The sequence below is a fragment of the Vombatus ursinus genome, unplaced genomic scaffold, assembly GCF_900497805.2.
Source record: "Vombatus ursinus unplaced genomic scaffold, bare-nosed wombat genome assembly UNPS02014812.1, whole genome shotgun sequence".
Classification (NCBI taxonomy): Eukaryota; Metazoa; Chordata; class Mammalia; order Diprotodontia; family Vombatidae; genus Vombatus; species Vombatus ursinus.
Window position 1 is genome coordinate 49,630,169 of NW_020954590.1, and position 18,092 is coordinate 49,648,260.

Genomic DNA, 18,092 nt, shown 5'->3' on the forward strand with positions numbered 1-18,092 from the left:
TACAAAAACATGGAAGTGGAAAATGAAATACTGAGTTCTAAGAACAAGCAAGCCAATCTGGCTTGAACAAAGAGTGAATGAAGGGGGATGATGTGAAATAAGTGTAAAAAGGGAGAATGTGGTCAAACAGGGAGGGTTTTTAATTCTGAGATGGGGAGATCTTATCTTAACCTAAAGTAACAGAGAATTCTTGAACAGAGGAGTGGCATGGTCAGACCTATGATGCAGAAAGGATATTTTAGCAGCTTTGGAGAGAACGGCTTGAAAAGAAGAATGAAAGACAGTAGGGAAGATAATTGGGAAGCTATTGCAGCACAAGTGAGAAGCACTATAGTCAATCAGAGAGTAATTCTGAGAGGAAGATCCAGGAAGAAACAAGAAGGGATGGGGTCTAAAAGAGAGGGCAGAATCAGCCTTAATGAAGCATGAATAATGGTCTTCTGTATAATGAGTTCAGATACCTCTAATTTAAAAATGAGTATATCGTATTTAATTCCATAAACTCCATTTAATTCAATAAGCATTTATCCAATAGATATATGGAATTACATAGGGCTTTGTAGATCAAAGGTAACACCTTAAATATAAATTTGAAATGAATCAATAATGATAATAGATTGATCCTCACAATAATCTTGTAAAGTAAGTGCTATTATCCCCATTTTATAGATGAGAAACCTGATGCAGAGAAAAGTTACCCAGGGTCCCACAGCCAGTAAGTGTCGGAGGATTTTCATTCCTGCTTCCTGACTCCAAATACAGAGCTCTCTACCCACTTTGCTCCTTCACTGTCTCAACAGTTCGAAGAGACTAAGGTATACAACTGTAAAATTCCACAATGTCAACTCTGAACGTAGCATTTAGGTCTCAGGACAAAATATAACTCCCACCACAAAAAAACCCTGTAAGTCAATATCAAATCCGTGATTCTGTCAACAGAATTTTATAGATGATCAGTTTAAAGAGTTCGATGCTAATTTTTTTTGACAAATTTTTCAACCATATCAAAAAATGGTGCTACCCGACACCAAAGACTATACAACCTTCTAGACAAAGGAATCTTTTCAAAAATCTTTCAGATATAATTACTAAGTAATATTGATGCAACCCAAATATCTACTGTAATAGAAAACAAACACAGAATCATATAAAAGACGGGTAAGATAAGATAAACAGTTTATAACTTTTGAAACCCTTTCCATTTTAGCTATTATGTGCTATCTTTTTATGCACATAATCTTTCATAAACGTTATTAAGAAGCAATGAAAGTGATGATCCTCCTCCTCTCTGACCCAAACTAATCCTATGTCGGAAGCTTTAATGAACAAGTGCTTTGTAATCACAGAATGGAAAGAAGAATATAAATTACACAAAATGGATAAGTTTTTAAATATGTAATATTTGGTTTATATATATGCATATATGTCAATTATTATAGATGATTACTTACATTTGCTTAAAAAGTTGTCAATATTTTTGTTTTTTCTTAGTGCAGGAAAATCCAGATCATATACCAAAGCATCCAATCCATCCTAAAAAACAAGCAAAAAAAAAGAGATCAGTTTTCTTGACTACTTGAATAAAACTTTTTTCCTCATTCATGTTCATGATATGAAAATGCTTTGAATTTTTTTTACATACATTTTAAGAATACCTTCATTTTTACAAGCAGCTTGCAACCTGGTTGTATTATGCTGAAATTTCTAACAAATCAACATTCAACAATCTAATTGAGACTAAAGAGCTAGAAATCACTTCAACAAGACAAGAACAGAAGTAGCTGAAATTATCAGCTCATTTATAAGAGCTTACAAAGTAGGATAGTAGAAGATTATCAACATGACAAAAATACAGTGGAACGAAAAGCAAGTTTGAGGGATGACAAGAAAGTAGAACTGAGAAGATAAAAATGGAATCTATAAAAAATTTATCATAAGCTTTTCACCATCAAGAACAGCAGGGCTATGATGACTGAATGAATTCTAACATGACAGTATTTAAGGTACTCCATCAAGTAGAAATCACACTAAAGAAAACAGGTAGAAAGATAAGCTGGATAAGACAAAGTATAGATAGAGAAATTCCATAAGGAGATTAATTCCACCAGAGATTGAATTTGAAGGTATCTGAAAAATGAAAATAAGCTAAATATTTTTATGTGGGGGTGGGTGGAATCTCATATCAGGATATACTAGTACATAAGACACAAAGTACATACAAGGTAACCTGGGGGGGGGGGGCCTCCTGTTGAGTCATGAAGGAAGCCAGAGTTTCCAAGAAGGGAGAGCATTTAACCATGAGGGACTGCTAGCATAAAAGCATGCAGATGGAAGATATGGTATATATTAGGCACTTAATTAAATGCTTGCTGAGGAATAGCAAACAAACCAAAAAGTGTGTTAGAGGGGAATAATATGTAAGACCACCAAAAAAGTAGAAAAGGGTCAGCCTGTAAACAGCTTTAAATTCCAGACTGAGCAGTTTATGTTTGAATCTAGGGACAAAGGAGGCTATTGGAACATGTTCAGACCTTCGATTTAAGAAAATTACTTTGGCAACTGTGTAGGAGATAGATGTGAGTCAAGACTTAAAGCAGAGACTAAAGAGGAAAACAGTACCCCCTCAGTTTTATAAAAGCAGATAATATTTGTAAAGTATTTTGCAAACCTTAAAGTGCTATATGAATGCCAGCTATTGTTAATATTATTATGATTATCTACATATAATAACTCAATCTAATACAGTGCTTTAAGGTATAACTTAACACTTTCTTCACAACAACCTTATGATAGGTGACAGAAATGAAGCTCAGGTAAGTTCAGTAACTTATCCATGGTCACCCAGCCATTACAAGTCAGCAGCAGGATTTGGATCCAGAACAACTTTTCCACCAATTCACACACATGCTGAAGGAGTCACATGCCCATTGCTTATACTGCAAGGTAAGGGAGGCACATCTTCTACTGGCCTGAATCCTCGCCCACATCTCTCAGACATAGTAACAACAGCAATAATAGCAGCTCATATTGTCATATTGTTTTATGGTTTTACAAAGTGAGTTCCACACAAAAAGCCTGCAAAGTAAATATTTCAGGCATTATCACCCCTATTTTACAAGTGAAGAAACTGTAACTGAGAAGGGTTAAGTGGCCAGGGTGACACAGTAAATAGTGAAGCTAGGATTTAAATCCAAGATCTCTCCTTTTGTCTCGCCACTTCATTTCTCCCTCTCCCCTCCTCTTCATCACTAAAAATAGAAGATGTACTGTGCTGAGTGGTGGGAGGAGATTCCCTAAAGCCTCCATTCCCAAAGGGTTTTTACACTTTGCTCTTCTACACTACTGTGCATTTGTGGATGGATAAGATTAAAGATGTTACTAGCCAATAAGCACTTAGCAGTTATGTGGAGTTCTACACTTGGAAGTCACAAAGATATGAGTTCAAATCCAGTCTTGGGTGTAGGTGTGTGATCCTGGACAAATCACTTAACTTTTCGCAGTCTCAGTTTCTCCTCAGCCACTCAAATCCCTCCTAACTTTGTCCTTATGGAGGTAGCATAGTTGATAAGCTTTGTAAATTATAAAGGGGGATGGCAAAGTGGTATGGAGGGAGGAATAGGGAGAGGAGTGGGGAGCATGGGGGAAGAGGAGAAGAAAAGTAAAGTGAGAATGACCCATCTGTGTTATAAGCCTTCTCAATTAGTAAAAACAGAAGAGTTCAATCTCCTACTTCATTTCCCATTCCAAATTTTCTTTACCGGATGGATTCTCTTTAAAATACTAAACTTTAAATATACTGAAAAAAAAATCTCTCAAATAACTTGATTAAATTTTTATACAGCAATACTGTGTAATTATTTTTGGGGGTCTCTCTCTCTCATTTTACAAATGGAAACGCAGCATAGGATAGTGGAAGGAATGCTAAATTTGAAGTCAAGAAATTTATATTAACATACTAATAGTTACCATACTAATTTTGTATGACTTTGGATAGAGGCTCAGTTTGTATATCTGTAAAATAGGGTTGTACAGGGAAAGTGTCTTATAAACACTTACTAAAAAATGTAAATTATTATGAGGAAATTAATGTTCAGAGAGGTTAACAGATTTTCTCCTGGTCAATCACCTAGTAAAAAGGCAGTCCGAACTTGTATCCAAGTCTTTTGACACTGACTCCAAATCTAATGTCATTATCACTGGACTTCATCAACTCTAGTCTGCCAGAGCAGGAAAGAGCCATTAAGTAATACAATATGCCACTGGATAATAGCAAATTGAGTCATTGCTATTAATTTAATAAATTTGAAGTTCCAGTTATTGTATCTGAAAAAACCAATTTACATTAAATATTAAGATATATATTTTTATTTTAAAATTTATTAATTTTTAGTTATCAACATTCACTTCCATAAGACTTAGAGTTTCAAATTTTCTCCCCCTCCCTCTCTCCCCCCTCCCCAAGACAGTGTGCAATCTGATATAGGCTCTACTTATATGTTCATATTAAGCATATTTTCACATTAGTCATGATGTAAAGAAGAATTAGAACCAATGAGAGGAACCTTGAGAAAGAAGAATCAAAACTAAACAACAAAAGAAAAGAAGAACAAATAGTATGCTTCCATATGCATTCAGATTCCTTCTCTGGATGTGGATAGCTTTTTCCATCATGAGTCTTTTGAAGTTGTCTTAGATCCTTACATTGCTGGAAAGAGCTAAGTCTATCAAAATCAGTCAACGCAGTGTGGCTGTTACTGTGTATAATGTTCAGGTTCTCCTCACTTCACTCAGCATCAGTTCATGTAAGTCTTTCCAGGTTTTTCTATAGTCCACCTGCTCATCATTTCTTATAGCACAATAGTATTCTATTACATTCACATACCACAACTTGTTCAGTCATTCCCCAGTTGATGGGCATCCCCTCAATTTCCAATTCTTTGCCCCCACAGAAAGAACTGCTATAAATATATTTGTCCATGTGGGTCCTTTTCCCATTTTTATGATCTCTTTGGGAAACAGCCCTAGAAGCAGTATTGCTTGATCAAAGGGTATGTACATTTTTATAGCCCTTTGGGCATAGTTCCAAATTGCTCTTCAGAATGGTTGGATCAGTTCACAACTCTACTAACAATGCACTACTGTTCCAATTTTCCTACATCTTCTGCAACACTTACCATTTTCTGCTTTCTCATGTTAGCCAATATGATAGATGTGATGTGGTACCTCAGAGTCATTTTGATTTGTGTTTCTCTAATCAATAGTGATTTAGAGCATTTTTTTCATATGACTAAGGATATCTTTAATTTCTTCCTCTGAAAACTGCCTGTTCTTATCCTCTGACCATTTATCAATTGGGGAGTGACTTGTATTCTTATAAATTCAATTCAGTTCTCTATATATTTTAGAAATGAGGCTTTTATCAGAGACACTGGTTGTAAAAAAATGTTTCCCAGCTTTCTGCTTCCCTTCTAATCTTGGTTGCACCAGCTTTGTGTAAAAGCTTTTCAACTTAATGTAATCAAAGTTATCCATTTTGCATTTCATAATGTTCTCCATAAGATATATCTTTTAAAAAAATAAGTTATAACTTGAACTATAAATGGGAGAACATTAATGTGGAAAGCATCTTGTAACCTTTCACAGAGAGCACTACTGAAAGGATAACAGCGTCAGCTATATGGTCACATGACTGTCAAAAGCAAAAAGGAGAAGCAGAATAAAACACACAACTAAGTAATGTGAGCAGCTCTGAATTATGAAAACCAGGTCTTATCTAAAATGTCACCAAATTTCACTAAAATAATCACATTTCTCACAAGTTTTAGAGCCGGAAAGGACCTCAGAGATCTAGTCAAAATCTCATTTACAGAGAAAGAAACTGAAGTCCCTAAGAGTAAAATGATTTGCCCAAGGTCACGTAGCAAATAAACAGCAAGAGTTGGTATCACCATGAGCTCCACTAGAAAAGCATTTTTCTGTGGAAACAGAATTGGAATTGAAAAGTTTTAATAGACAGATCTCTAGAATCTAAGTGTTCAGTATTCCAGTGAAAAGAGACATTTCTGAATGATGAAATAATAACCTTTGAATACCACGGCAGGACAAGAATCTCCCATGCATAACTACTTCAAGTATAGAATAACATAATAGTACCCACTGTCAAGTAATAACTTGTTCATAAAGGTTGTGATGAATTGTTTTTTAAATGAATAGCTAAGACAAAATTGGGAAACTGAAGCATATAAAATAATTTTATACATATGCAGTAAAACTGTAATTTTTTTTCAAACCCAGTTCCACTTGTAGAATATCTTAACCATTTTACAGAGGAAACACAAAGTCCACAAACAGTGATTCTCATTTCTTGTAGGGGAAGATTATCTCTTGAAGCTTATTGTAACCACTCTCCCTTGACCTTGACGTGTGGGTTTTTGTTTTATTTTCCCTAGATTCAAGCCTCCATCTCACTTTCCAGCCACCACCAACAAAACATGTTGGTACTCTTTGCCTGTATGTTGTCTTTTCCCAACTAGAACACAAACTCCTTGTGAGCCAGAACTGTCTTGCTTACTTGTATTTGTTTCACCAAGGCTTAGCATATAACAAGCACTTAACAAATGGTTTACCTAGTTATTTATCCTTAAATATGGTATCTGAAAAAATATTTCAAAAAAGCAATTAGCAGCAAAATTAAATTTGCCTCATGAAATTTAAGGATCCCTAATACCAAATTCAATTTAAATGCCTTCAGGACCTGTTAGATGGGAGCAATCAATAAGTAATGAAACCACAAAAACAACTGCACTTTACATACCATCTGTTGCGAAGATGAAGCAGAGAAAATCTATGAACTCATTCTGATTCGCAAAACTAAATCAACATATATTCTGGATTCTTAGGGACTTCAATCCAAAAGTAAGCCTAAGTGAGGAATGGTTCCAATGTAAGACATTAGAGTCCAAAGATTTGTGGACTACACAGAAGCCTTACATCTGTTCATCACGAATACTTTCTTCCAGAAAAGTCTCACATCAGAAAATAGGAAATGGATGGAAATATCCATGCTGTTCTTCACACAAGAAACCACATCACCAAACTCCAGGCATTTTCACTGGCTATTCCCCACGCCTGAAATGCTCTCCCTCCTCACCTCTGCCTCCTGGACTACCTGGCTTCCTTCAAGTCCCAGATAAAATCCCATCTTCTACAAGAAGACTTTCCTGATCCCCCTTAATGCTCGTGCCATTCCTCTATTGATCATCTCTAGTTTATCCTGTATGTATCTTATTTGTGCACAGTTGTTTTCATGTTGTCTCTCCTATTGTACTGTGACCTCCCTGAGATCAGGGATTGTCTTTTGCCCTTTTTTGTAATTCCAGTTAGTGCCTGGAACATAGTAGGTGTTTAATAAATGCTTACAGACAGACTGAGGAAATAATATCAACATATATAATGACTTCATATAGAATTTTAATTGACTTGAATCAAACGCCAAAGAAAAGTATGACCAAAAAATTAAGACGGGCTGGTCAAGTGGTATGAGGAACAGATAATGACGGAAAGTCCATATAATCCATTTGTAATTTCTCAATATCAAAAGAAACAAAAGAAGTCTGTAAGCATGAATGGAAACCTTTAGGCCACTTTATGGGAGGACATGAACAAGAGTCACACAGTATGGACAAGTATGCATGGGTTGCAATCTACATTGTTGAAGAGAGCGATTAGGTCACTGAACCTTTTCAGTATGATGATGAAGGGAGAATAATCTAAGTGACGAAAAGAAGCATTAAAGGACAAAATAAAATCAAGGGATGGCTAGTAGTCCAGTTTGGAAAGTACACTAAATAAAAGGAAAAGAAGTAGAGTGAAATAAAACTAGCTTGAAGACTAGTCCAAAGATCACACAGATCAAGAGCAGGAAGGAATCTCAGAGGTCATCTTGAATTTTATTCTGTAACAATAATAATAATAATAATAATAATAGCTAACATTTACATAGTGCTTACTATGAGTCAGCTACTGTGCTAATAAGCACTTTACAACTATCATCTCATTTTATCCTCATAACTCTGGGAGGTGGGTGCTATTATCCCCATTTTACAGATGAGGAAACTGAGACAAATAAACTAGTTACGTGACTTGCACTTAAGTGCAAAATGACTTACACTGTAAGCAACGGGGATTCAGTAAACATCTTTTTCCCTAAGAAGCAACATTTTCAATCCTTGCATTAGAAAGATTATTTTGGCAACAGCATAATGAATGAACCAGAATGCTTTAACAATTCAAGGTAAGTTATGATAGGAGCTTTAGTAGGGCAATGAGGGTAAAAAGGAAGAAGAAGGTGCCAAATGCATTGCAACATAAAGTAACTGACAAAATTTGGTAAACACGTGGATTAGATGATCTATCCTAGCTATAAAGAGTTGGAAAAGCTAATAGTACCTTCTAGCTCTAAAATTCTCTAATTCTCTTATCTAGAATTTCACAATAATTTTTAAAATAATTTAGGTATATATTATATATATATATATATATACACACACACACTTTTTTTCTTTGAAGGTATGATGTAAGATGCTGAAGCATAGTTTGTTAAATGGTAGCAACTGACATTTTATAGTGCTTTAAAATTTATAAGATGCTTTACATACATTATTATCACTTGGGCCTCACAACAATCCTATAAGTTAGGTACTACAGGTATTATTATTGTTATTTTTTATGTTAGTTTGCTTGTATTGAAGTCAAGGTGAATAGTAGGTCTAGAAGCCACCTTTGGAAATCATCTAATTCAATCATTCATTTTTTAAATAAGAAAACAGACTCAAAGAGATAATATAATTCATTCAAAAATGTTTAATAAAACCCTACTGGGTTGAGAGTACTAATGTATGTAAAGCATCTTCTAAATTTGAAAACATAAAATGTCAGCTACTAGTTATTAATAAACTATGCCTAAATATCTTATATTGTACCTTCAAAGAAAAATATTTTTACCTAAATTTATCCCTGCCCTGTCATCTTTTTATACTATCATGACCTTGTCCAGAATTATTCCCTTTCTAGCACATCCCATGTCTCAACCTATAATTATGCTCATCTTCTCTCTCACAAGGGAAGAATCACACACTTGGGCTATCTTTCCAATACCGTAACTCCTAGTCTACCTTTGCTATCTCCAAGTATGGGCCTCGGTTTTCTCACCTGTAAAATCAAAGGCAAGAAAAAAATTCTTAAAGTTCCCTCTAGCTCTGAAATTCAAGTGTTCAGGATACAAAGTAATGCTAAGATGAAATGAATTTTAAAAGTTAGCATAGAGTGGTGTGAGCAAAATAAATTAGAAAAGTTTAGTTAACCAAGAGAAATGAAACACTCACTAATGAAATATATTAGAATTTATTAAGTGGCATGTATGTATGTGTGTGTCTGTGTATGACAGACATATGGCAGATACTGTGTTAGGTGCTGGAATGCAAAGACATTACTGAAAATAGCCCTTGCCCTGAAGAAATGCATATTCTATAGGAGAAAACAACATATACACATAAAGTATATATAAAATACCAGCAGCAAGGGAGGGAGGAGAATCTGGAAAGACTTCACGTAGGAAATATTTGAGCTAAGCTTTGAAGAAAGATATGGATTTTAAGAGACAAAAGTAAAGAAGGATCTATCTCCCAGGAGTGGGAGATAGCCTTGGTCAGCAAAAGCACAAAGAAAGTAGACAATGTCTAGTGAGGAACAGCAAGAAGGCCAGCATGAACAGACCCAAGAGTGTATAAAGGAGAGCAATGTGTGATAAGTGTGGAAAGGTAGGTCGCCAGGTTGTGAAGTGCTTCAATTGCCAAATGGAAACAAATTTGTATTTCATCCTAAATGTAATAGATAACCATTGGAGTTTACTGAATAAGAGAGTGGTGTAATCACACCTGTACTTTAGGAATATCCCCCTGTCAGAAACTGGAAGCAGGAAGACCAATTAGACCAGTTTCAACAAGTGATAGTTGACCAGGGCCCCAACTAAAGTTGAGGCTGTCAATAAGGGTATCAACTATTTTTATAAGTTTTGTCATCTTAGTAGTGTTGGCCTTCAGAAAAACAGAATTAACATTTTTAAATAAATTCTAAAGAAAATAAAGGGCATACATATTTTCTAAAGAGATAAAGATAATTTTCTTTAATGAAAATTTGAGAATTAAACCCAATACATGAGAAAAAATACATTCAATTTCAATGAAACAATTGATAAAGTCCCTCAAACTATTCCTTGTGAAAAAGATGGAGTGATGTGGACTAAGCAATAATACAGCTAGATGGATTTCAAACTAGTCAAATGGCCAGCCCCAAAAGTTACTCATTCAATAAATAATTCAGTGTCAACTTGGAAGGGAGTCTTCAGAGATCTGTGATTGGCTTTGTGCTGTTTAACATTTTTATTAATGACCTGGATGGAGGCATCAATAGTATGTTTATCAATATTGTATATCAGTTGATATACAATGCTGGGATAGCTGAGTTCAACACACAACTCAACAAGAACTTCCTCTATATCACAACCATCAAGTGGTCCAAAAAGATCCCAGAAATTAGCCTCAAACTCTGGGCAGAATCTAATCAAATGAAATTTCAAAATGAAAAGCATAAAGTCTTAGAGTTGGGTTAAAAAAAATAAAATTTTCAAATATAAGATGAAGAAAACATGGTTAGATAGGCAATTCTCTGACAATATTCTAGGAATTCCAGAGGATTGCAAATTCAGTAAGTCAACAGCATAATATGGTAACCAAAAAATGTATGCAATCTTGAGCTATATTAAGACACAAATAGTAAACAAGGCTAAGAAGGTCATAATTCCATTGTACTCTACTCAAATCACATCTGGATTATTGTGCTTAGTGTTCAGAGCACTGCATTTTAAGATGGAACCTGATAAACTGAAGGGTGTTCTGAGGAGGGCAACTAGAAATGGTGAAAGGCCTCAAATTATTGTCATATGAGGATTTCTTAGGAAAAGGAGATGTTTAGCCTGGAATGAAGCAGACTTGGGGGTGAGAATGGGGGAGGAAATGAGACACATGATAGCTGTCTTTTAGCATGTGAAGGTTGACAAGTAGAAGAAGGGATCAAACAGATTTTAAACACCTAATACGTGCCAGACACTGTACTAAGAACTTTACAAATATTATTTCATTTGATCCTCACAACAATCCTGTGCAATAAATGTTAGTGTGACCTCTCATCTTACAGCTGACTTACCCAAGAACACAGTTATTAAATGTCTGAAATCTGATTTGAAGTCTTTTTTTTTTCTTTTTTTTTTTTTTGGTTGGGCAATGGAGGTTAAGTGACTTGCCCAGGGTCACACAGCTAGTAAGTGTTATGTGTCTGAGGCCGGATTTGAACTCCGGTCTTCCTGAATCCAGGGCCAGTGCTCTATCCACTGTGCCACCTAGCTGCCCCTATAAGTCAAGTCTTGCAGAATCTAGGCTCAGCACTCTATGCATTGTACCACCTTCCTCTTGGCTCCAGAGAGCAAAATTAGAACCAGTGGGTAGAAGGTATGAAAAGACAAATTAAGACTGGATACAAAGAAAACTTTCTAACAATTAGAGCAACAAAAAAAAAAAAGAAGAAAGAAAAAAGAATGAGTAACATCAGGTGGTAGTAGGTTCCCCCTCACTGGGGGGTCTCACAGCAGAGGTTGGATAATTACTTCTTGGGACTACCATAAAAAAAGATTCATGTTCAAGTGGGAAAAGATGGCCAAAGAGCTATTCCAACTCTCCGATTTTGTTCTGCTGTTGATGTTTCCACTGTTAGAAATGACATCATAGTTCTCATCTGAGGAAAAATCTCCATTCTCATTCCTTGTCATTACTTTGACACTGCCCCTCTAATGCCAGGTTCAAGAACCAGAGGGTCTCAGGCCTAGGTCACTATAATTTACTCCAAAATCCTTTGATCTCCCTTTCCTCTTCCAGAGAACTACTTCATACACCAGTAATTTTTTTAAAAGATGAAAAAAAAAAAAAAACGGGGGGGGAACAGAATAATTGAAAAGTCTTTCGAGCCATACGTGCTCTTTATAATCCTTCAACGTTCACTTTTGATTGTTTGGTGTCTCTGTATACAGTTGTTTGTGAGGGGCTGTCTGATGTTGGCTGCTGCCGGGTGGGGGTTATGGCAAGATGGGGTAGGAACTGGGTATTGGGAAGTGACCGGAGCTCGCGCTCCCGGGGCAGGGGCTGTGGTAGGCGGAGTTGTGGTGAACTGGGATGGGCTGGATACGGAGAAGTACTCGTGCTCCTGAGGCAGGGGGCTGTGCCACGTGGGAGTGGGATGGCAGAGGACGAGTTCCCTTTGCTTAGTCCCCTCCCTAAATGCAACGTCAACCCCAGACGCCTCCTTCCTGTGTCCTTCCTGACTTCCTGGGTCACGTACCTTCCCTTTGTGTAGCACTGACCAGACGCCTCCTCCCGATATCTGGGCCTGACTTCCTAGGTCACGTGCTCTCTCTTTGTCTATGCATTAATCCCAGACGCCTCCTTCCTGTATCCGGTCCTAGCCTCCTGCGTCACTTCCTCTCCCTTGGTGCGCTAAACCCAGACATCCCCTTCCGGTATCTGATCCTACAATCAATGACTAGTAGGCGGGCTGAGGAGGAGGGGCTAAGTAGGTACTTAGGGACGGTCGTGTTCGGGAGCACGCTCCCTCTTTGCTCCTGCTCTCTTGCTATGGCCTTCCTGTGATGGCCTCTGAATAAAGCTCGGGTGTTGGCACCTCCTGGTAGGCTCGTCTCTGTGTGTTTATCCGGGTAGTACCCGAAGACTGGTAAGTATGACTCTGGTAGCCTGCTCCTTATAGGAGGAGAGTGCATGGCGCGGCCGGCACAGTTATTTTTTCCACTTACATTGTTGCAGACATGGTATAATCTGTTTTCTTGACTCTGCTTACTTCACTCTGCATCACTTTATGTAGAACTTTCCACACTTCTCTATATTCATTATATTAATTATTTCTTAAAGCACATTCCTTTACTGTACCACTGTAATTTTAGCCATTCTCCAAATGATGTTTCTAATTCTTTGCTATCACAAAAAATGCTGCTATAAACATGCCTTAATTCTAGTGCCTTCCCTCTGTTAATCATTTCCTACTTATCACATATATATGTGTGTGTGTGTATGTATGTATGTATGTATAGCTTGCTTTGTATATATTTGTTTGTACATTTTCTTCCCCATTTGATTGTAAGCTCCTTGAGTGCAGGAACTCTTTTGCCTCTTTTTATACCCCCAGAGCTAAGCACAGTGCCTGGCCACACAGAAGGTGCTTAGTAGGTGGTGCAGTGGATAGATTGCCTGGCCTGGAGTCAGGAAGACCTGAGTTCAAATCCAGCTTCAGACACTTACTTGTGACCTTGGTCGAGTCACTTAACCCTGTTTGCCTGAGTTTGCTCACCTGTAAAATGAGCTGGAAAAGGAAATGGCAAATCACTCCAGTACCTTTACCAAGAAAACCCCAAAAGCAGTCACAAAGAGTCGGGATAGAACTGAAATGACTAAATACAACAAATGCTGATTGACTGATGTATATGATAACTTTCTTCTTATCAGTAGCACCCTTGGGCATAAGTGCAGTAATGGTATCATAGTCCAAAGGATATGGATATTTTAGTCCATGTAGTCCATAATTCCAAATGGCTTTCCAAGATGGATACATTGATTCACATCTCCATCAACAATGCACCAGTGTACCTATCTTCCCACAGCCCTTGCAACATGAAATCTTCCCATCTTTTGACAGTTTTGCCAATTTACAATGTATAGGGTAAAACTTTAGTGTTTTTTGATTTGCATTTCTCTTATCATTAGTAATTTGGAGTATTCTTTTGTATCTAATTCTTCTTTTGGGAATTGTTTATATGCTTTGACCAGTTATCTATTGGGAAGAAGCTTTTGGTCACACATATGTCAATGGTTTATATATCTTCAATACTGCCCTTATCAAAGAAATGTGACACAAAGATTTTTTTTTTCCCAATGTAAACACTTCCCTTCCTACCCTAGGTGCATTAATTTTGTTTGTGCAGAAGTTTTTCAGTTTAATATAATAAAAATTATGTATTTCGTCTTTTTTTTATTACCTTAAGAATATATGTCCTACCTCCAGCTGTGAGAAGTATACAATCTACTTCTCTTCCAATTTTTTCCAATAGTATAATCTTTAATATTATAATCACATATCCATTTAGAATGCATTATAGGAAGTAGTGTTAAGATGTTAGTCTATGCTTAATTTCTGCCACAACTGTTTGTTTTTTTAAATTTCCCAGCAGTTTTTATCAAATAGGGAGATCTTTCTTAGGTAGTTTATTTTCCAGTTTATCAAACAGGTTAATGAGTTCGATTGTTTCTGACTGTACTTGTCTAATGTTATATGGACTTACTCTCTATTTTTTTTCTTTTACCAATAAGAGATGGTTTTGATGACTGCTGTAATATAAATTTAGCAGATTTTTCTGAGTTAGCCTGGGATCCTAATAATTATTTACAACCCTGTTCCTATAGCAAAACTATTTCTGAATTGCAAATGACCAGCTTAGAAATTATTTAGAACAGAATGTTTACAAACTGAAGAATGCTTTTACCAGAATTCTTGGATGGTTCACTTCACTTGCAAGCTTAACAGCAGAAACTCTGGCTAGATAAATTATTTAACAGGTTTTTTTTTTTAAATCTACTGGTAACAGTTAGTTTCTCTTAACCAATTATGTCAATAAATCAACAAGTATTTATTAAACATTTACTATGAGCTAAGTATGATGTTAGGCATTAGGATATAAAAACAAAACAAAAAAAGTCTCTGCCCTCAAGGAACTTATATTCTGTTGGAGGAGATGGAACTTAAGTATGTATGTACATGTAAGTATATACAAAACAAATACAATAATACAGGATAACTTGGGGGAGGGAAGAGAGCAAGAAAGGACTCACACAAAATGTAATGTTTGAGCCAAACTTGGAAGGAAAGTTAGGGATTCTAGGGCACAGAGATGGAAAGAAAGAGAAATCCAGGTATGGAGGATCACCTTGAAAAGACACAAAGATAAGAGATGGAGTGGTATTTATGGGGAATAGTAAAAAGACCAGTTTATCTGCATCACGGAGAACATGAATGAAGTAATACATAAGCCTGGAAAAATAGAGTGGAACCAGGTTATAACTGGTTTAAATGACTTTTCCTCAATTTTTTTTTCCCATTTGCTGGTTCTTTTGCTACTGCTTACTAACATGCTTAATTAAGACTCTCCTGCCCACAAAAAAATTTCTCATGTGACCCTACCATTACCTCAAGAAATCACTCCTCCCCTTTCATAGCCAAATTCCTGGGGGGAGGAAGGGGGAAAGACTGTCCATATTTATTGCTTCTACTTCCTCTCCTCTCACACACATCATTGCATCTCCTTTGCAATCTGGCTTCATCCCCAATCAACTAAAATTCTCTCTCCAAATTTATCAATAATCTCTTAATTGACAAATCCAATGGTCTTTCCTTAATCATCATCCTTCTAGACTTCTCTGCAAATACCTGATACTGTTAACTACCTTCTTTCCCCTAGAGAAAGCTCTCTCTCTTAGTTTTTGTAACACTGCTTTATTGGTTCTCCTCCTATCTGTTTGACTGCTTCCTTTTCAGTCTTATTTTGCTGGATCATCATTTATATCCCATCCCCAAAATGGAATTTACTGATCCCTCTTCTACTTTCTCTCTACAACCTCTCTTGGTTACCTTACAGCTCCCATGAGTTTGAATCTCCTTCCTAAAAGCACTAATAAGAAATGGCACTATTGTAAAAGATTCGTTTTTCCTTATTCCCAAACCATTTACTTGTTTAAGAATTCATTCAGGGTTATGCCAAATCAAAATAACTAAATTCAGATCTGATCATACATCGATCCTTAAAGAATTAGAAAGGTCATTCATATTCCACTGGAACTATTTGAACTCATGTATTTGGGACTCCCCCTTCCCCCCCCCCCCGCAATGATGCAGATCCCTGTCTATCCTGTGCTACTATTGTTCATGTTTTCCCAAAAGTTTGCCACAAAGAATCCACCCAATATATGCTGAAGGCTTTCTTCAATTTCTCCTGACTGCAAGAGGATATACCAGGTGGGAATTTTGGCTTTCTACCTCAATCTTGCCATGTGATCAGTTCGTCTTTTCTTGCTGACATACAAATTTCTCGATGATATACATTACTCATCTTCAAAATTCTTCATCCAGCATCTACCTAAAACCTTCAGCAAGCATCACATATAATGGGGACAAGCTAGAATCATTTCCAATAAGATCGGGGGTGAAACAAGGATGTCCATTATCACCACTGTTGTTCAATATCGTACTGGAAACGTTAGCTTTAGCAATAAGAGAAGAAAAAGACATTGAAGGCATTAGAATATGCAAAGAAGAAAACAAAGCTATCACTCTTTGCAGATGATATGATGATATACTTAGAGAATCCCAGAGAATCAAGTAAAAAACTACTTGAAATAATAAACAACTTTAGCAAAGTGGCAGGCTATAAAATAAACCCACATAAATCACTGGCATTTCTATATATTACCAACAAAACCCAACAGCAAGAGATAGAAAGAGAAATTCCATTTAAACTTACTGTAGACATTATAAAATATTTAGGAGTCTACCTCCCGAAGCAAACCCAGGAACCATATGAACACAATTGCAAAACACTTTTCACACAAATAAAGTCAGATCTAAATAATAATCTACTTATTCAGTGCCATACCAATCAAATTACCAAAAAACTATTTTATAGAGTTAGAAAAAATAATAAGATTCATTTGGAATAACAAAAGGTCCAGAATATCAAGAGAACTAATGAAAAGAAATGCAGGGAAGGTGGCCTAGTCATTCCAGATCTTAAATTGCATTATAAAGAAGCAATCATCAAAACTGCTTGGTACTGGCTAAGAAACAGAGTGGTGGATCAGTGGAATACGTTAAGTATGCAAGACACAGTGACTATAGTAATCTATTATTTGATAAACCCAAAGACCCCAGCTTCTGGGATAAGAACTCACTCTTTGACAAAAATTGCTGGGCAAACTGGAAAAGAGTATGGCAGAAACTAGGCATAGATTAAAATCTCATACCATATACCAAAATAAAGTCAAAATGGGTTCATGATTTAGATATAAAGGCTGATACTGTAAGCAAACTGGGAGAACAAGGAATAGTTTACCTATGAGATTTATGGAGAACAGAAGAATTCATGACCAAACAGGAGATAGAGAACATTACAAAAAGCAAAATGGATAACTCTGATTACATTAAATTGAAAACTTTTTGTACAAACAAAGCCAATGCAACCAAGATTAGAAGGAAAGTAGAAAATTGGGAAAGAATTTTTACAACCAGTCTCTCTGATAAGGGTCTCATTTCTAAAATGTATATAGAATTAAAATATATATAGAATTAAGTCAAATTTAAAAGAATACAAATCATTCCTCAATTGATAAATGGTCAAGGATATGAACAGGCAGTTCTCAGATGAAGAAATTAAAGCCATATGAAAAAAATACTCTAAATGACTATTGATTAGAGAAATGCAAATCAAAACAACTCTGAGGTACCACATCACACCTATCAGAATGGCCAACGTGACAAAACAGGAAAATGATAAATATTGGACAGAATGTGGTAAAATTGGAACACTAATGCATTGTTGGTGGAGTTGTGAAATGATCCAACCATTCTGGAGAGCAATTTGGAACTATATCCAAAGGGCTATAAAAATGTGCATACCCTTTGACCCAGCAATAGCACTTCTAGGACTATATCCCAGAGAGATCATACAAATGGGAAAAGGACCCACATATACAAAAATATTTATAGCAGTTCTTTTTGTGGTGGCAAAGAATTGGAAATTGAGAGGATGTCCATCAATTGGGGAATGGCTGAACAAGTTGTGGTATATGAATGTAATGGAATAATATTGTGCTATAAGAAATGATGAACAGGCTGACTTCAGAAAAACCTGGAAAGACTTGTATGGTCTA

At 36.2% G+C, this 18,092-nt stretch overlaps 1 protein-coding gene across 2 annotated transcripts in view; it reads right to left on the bottom strand.

Moving 5' to 3' along the window:
* Positions 1 to 18,092, bottom strand: part of LOC114053899 (rho-associated protein kinase 1) — a 143,922-nt gene that overhangs the window by 92,057 nt on the left and 33,773 nt on the right. For both annotated transcript variants that reach the window (XM_027877018.1, XM_027877017.1), the window contains exon 2: positions 1,452 to 1,533. In XM_027877018.1, the coding sequence (XP_027732819.1) occupies positions 1,452 to 1,533 (82 nt within the window). The remainder of the gene's footprint in view (positions 1 to 1,451; positions 1,534 to 18,092) is intronic.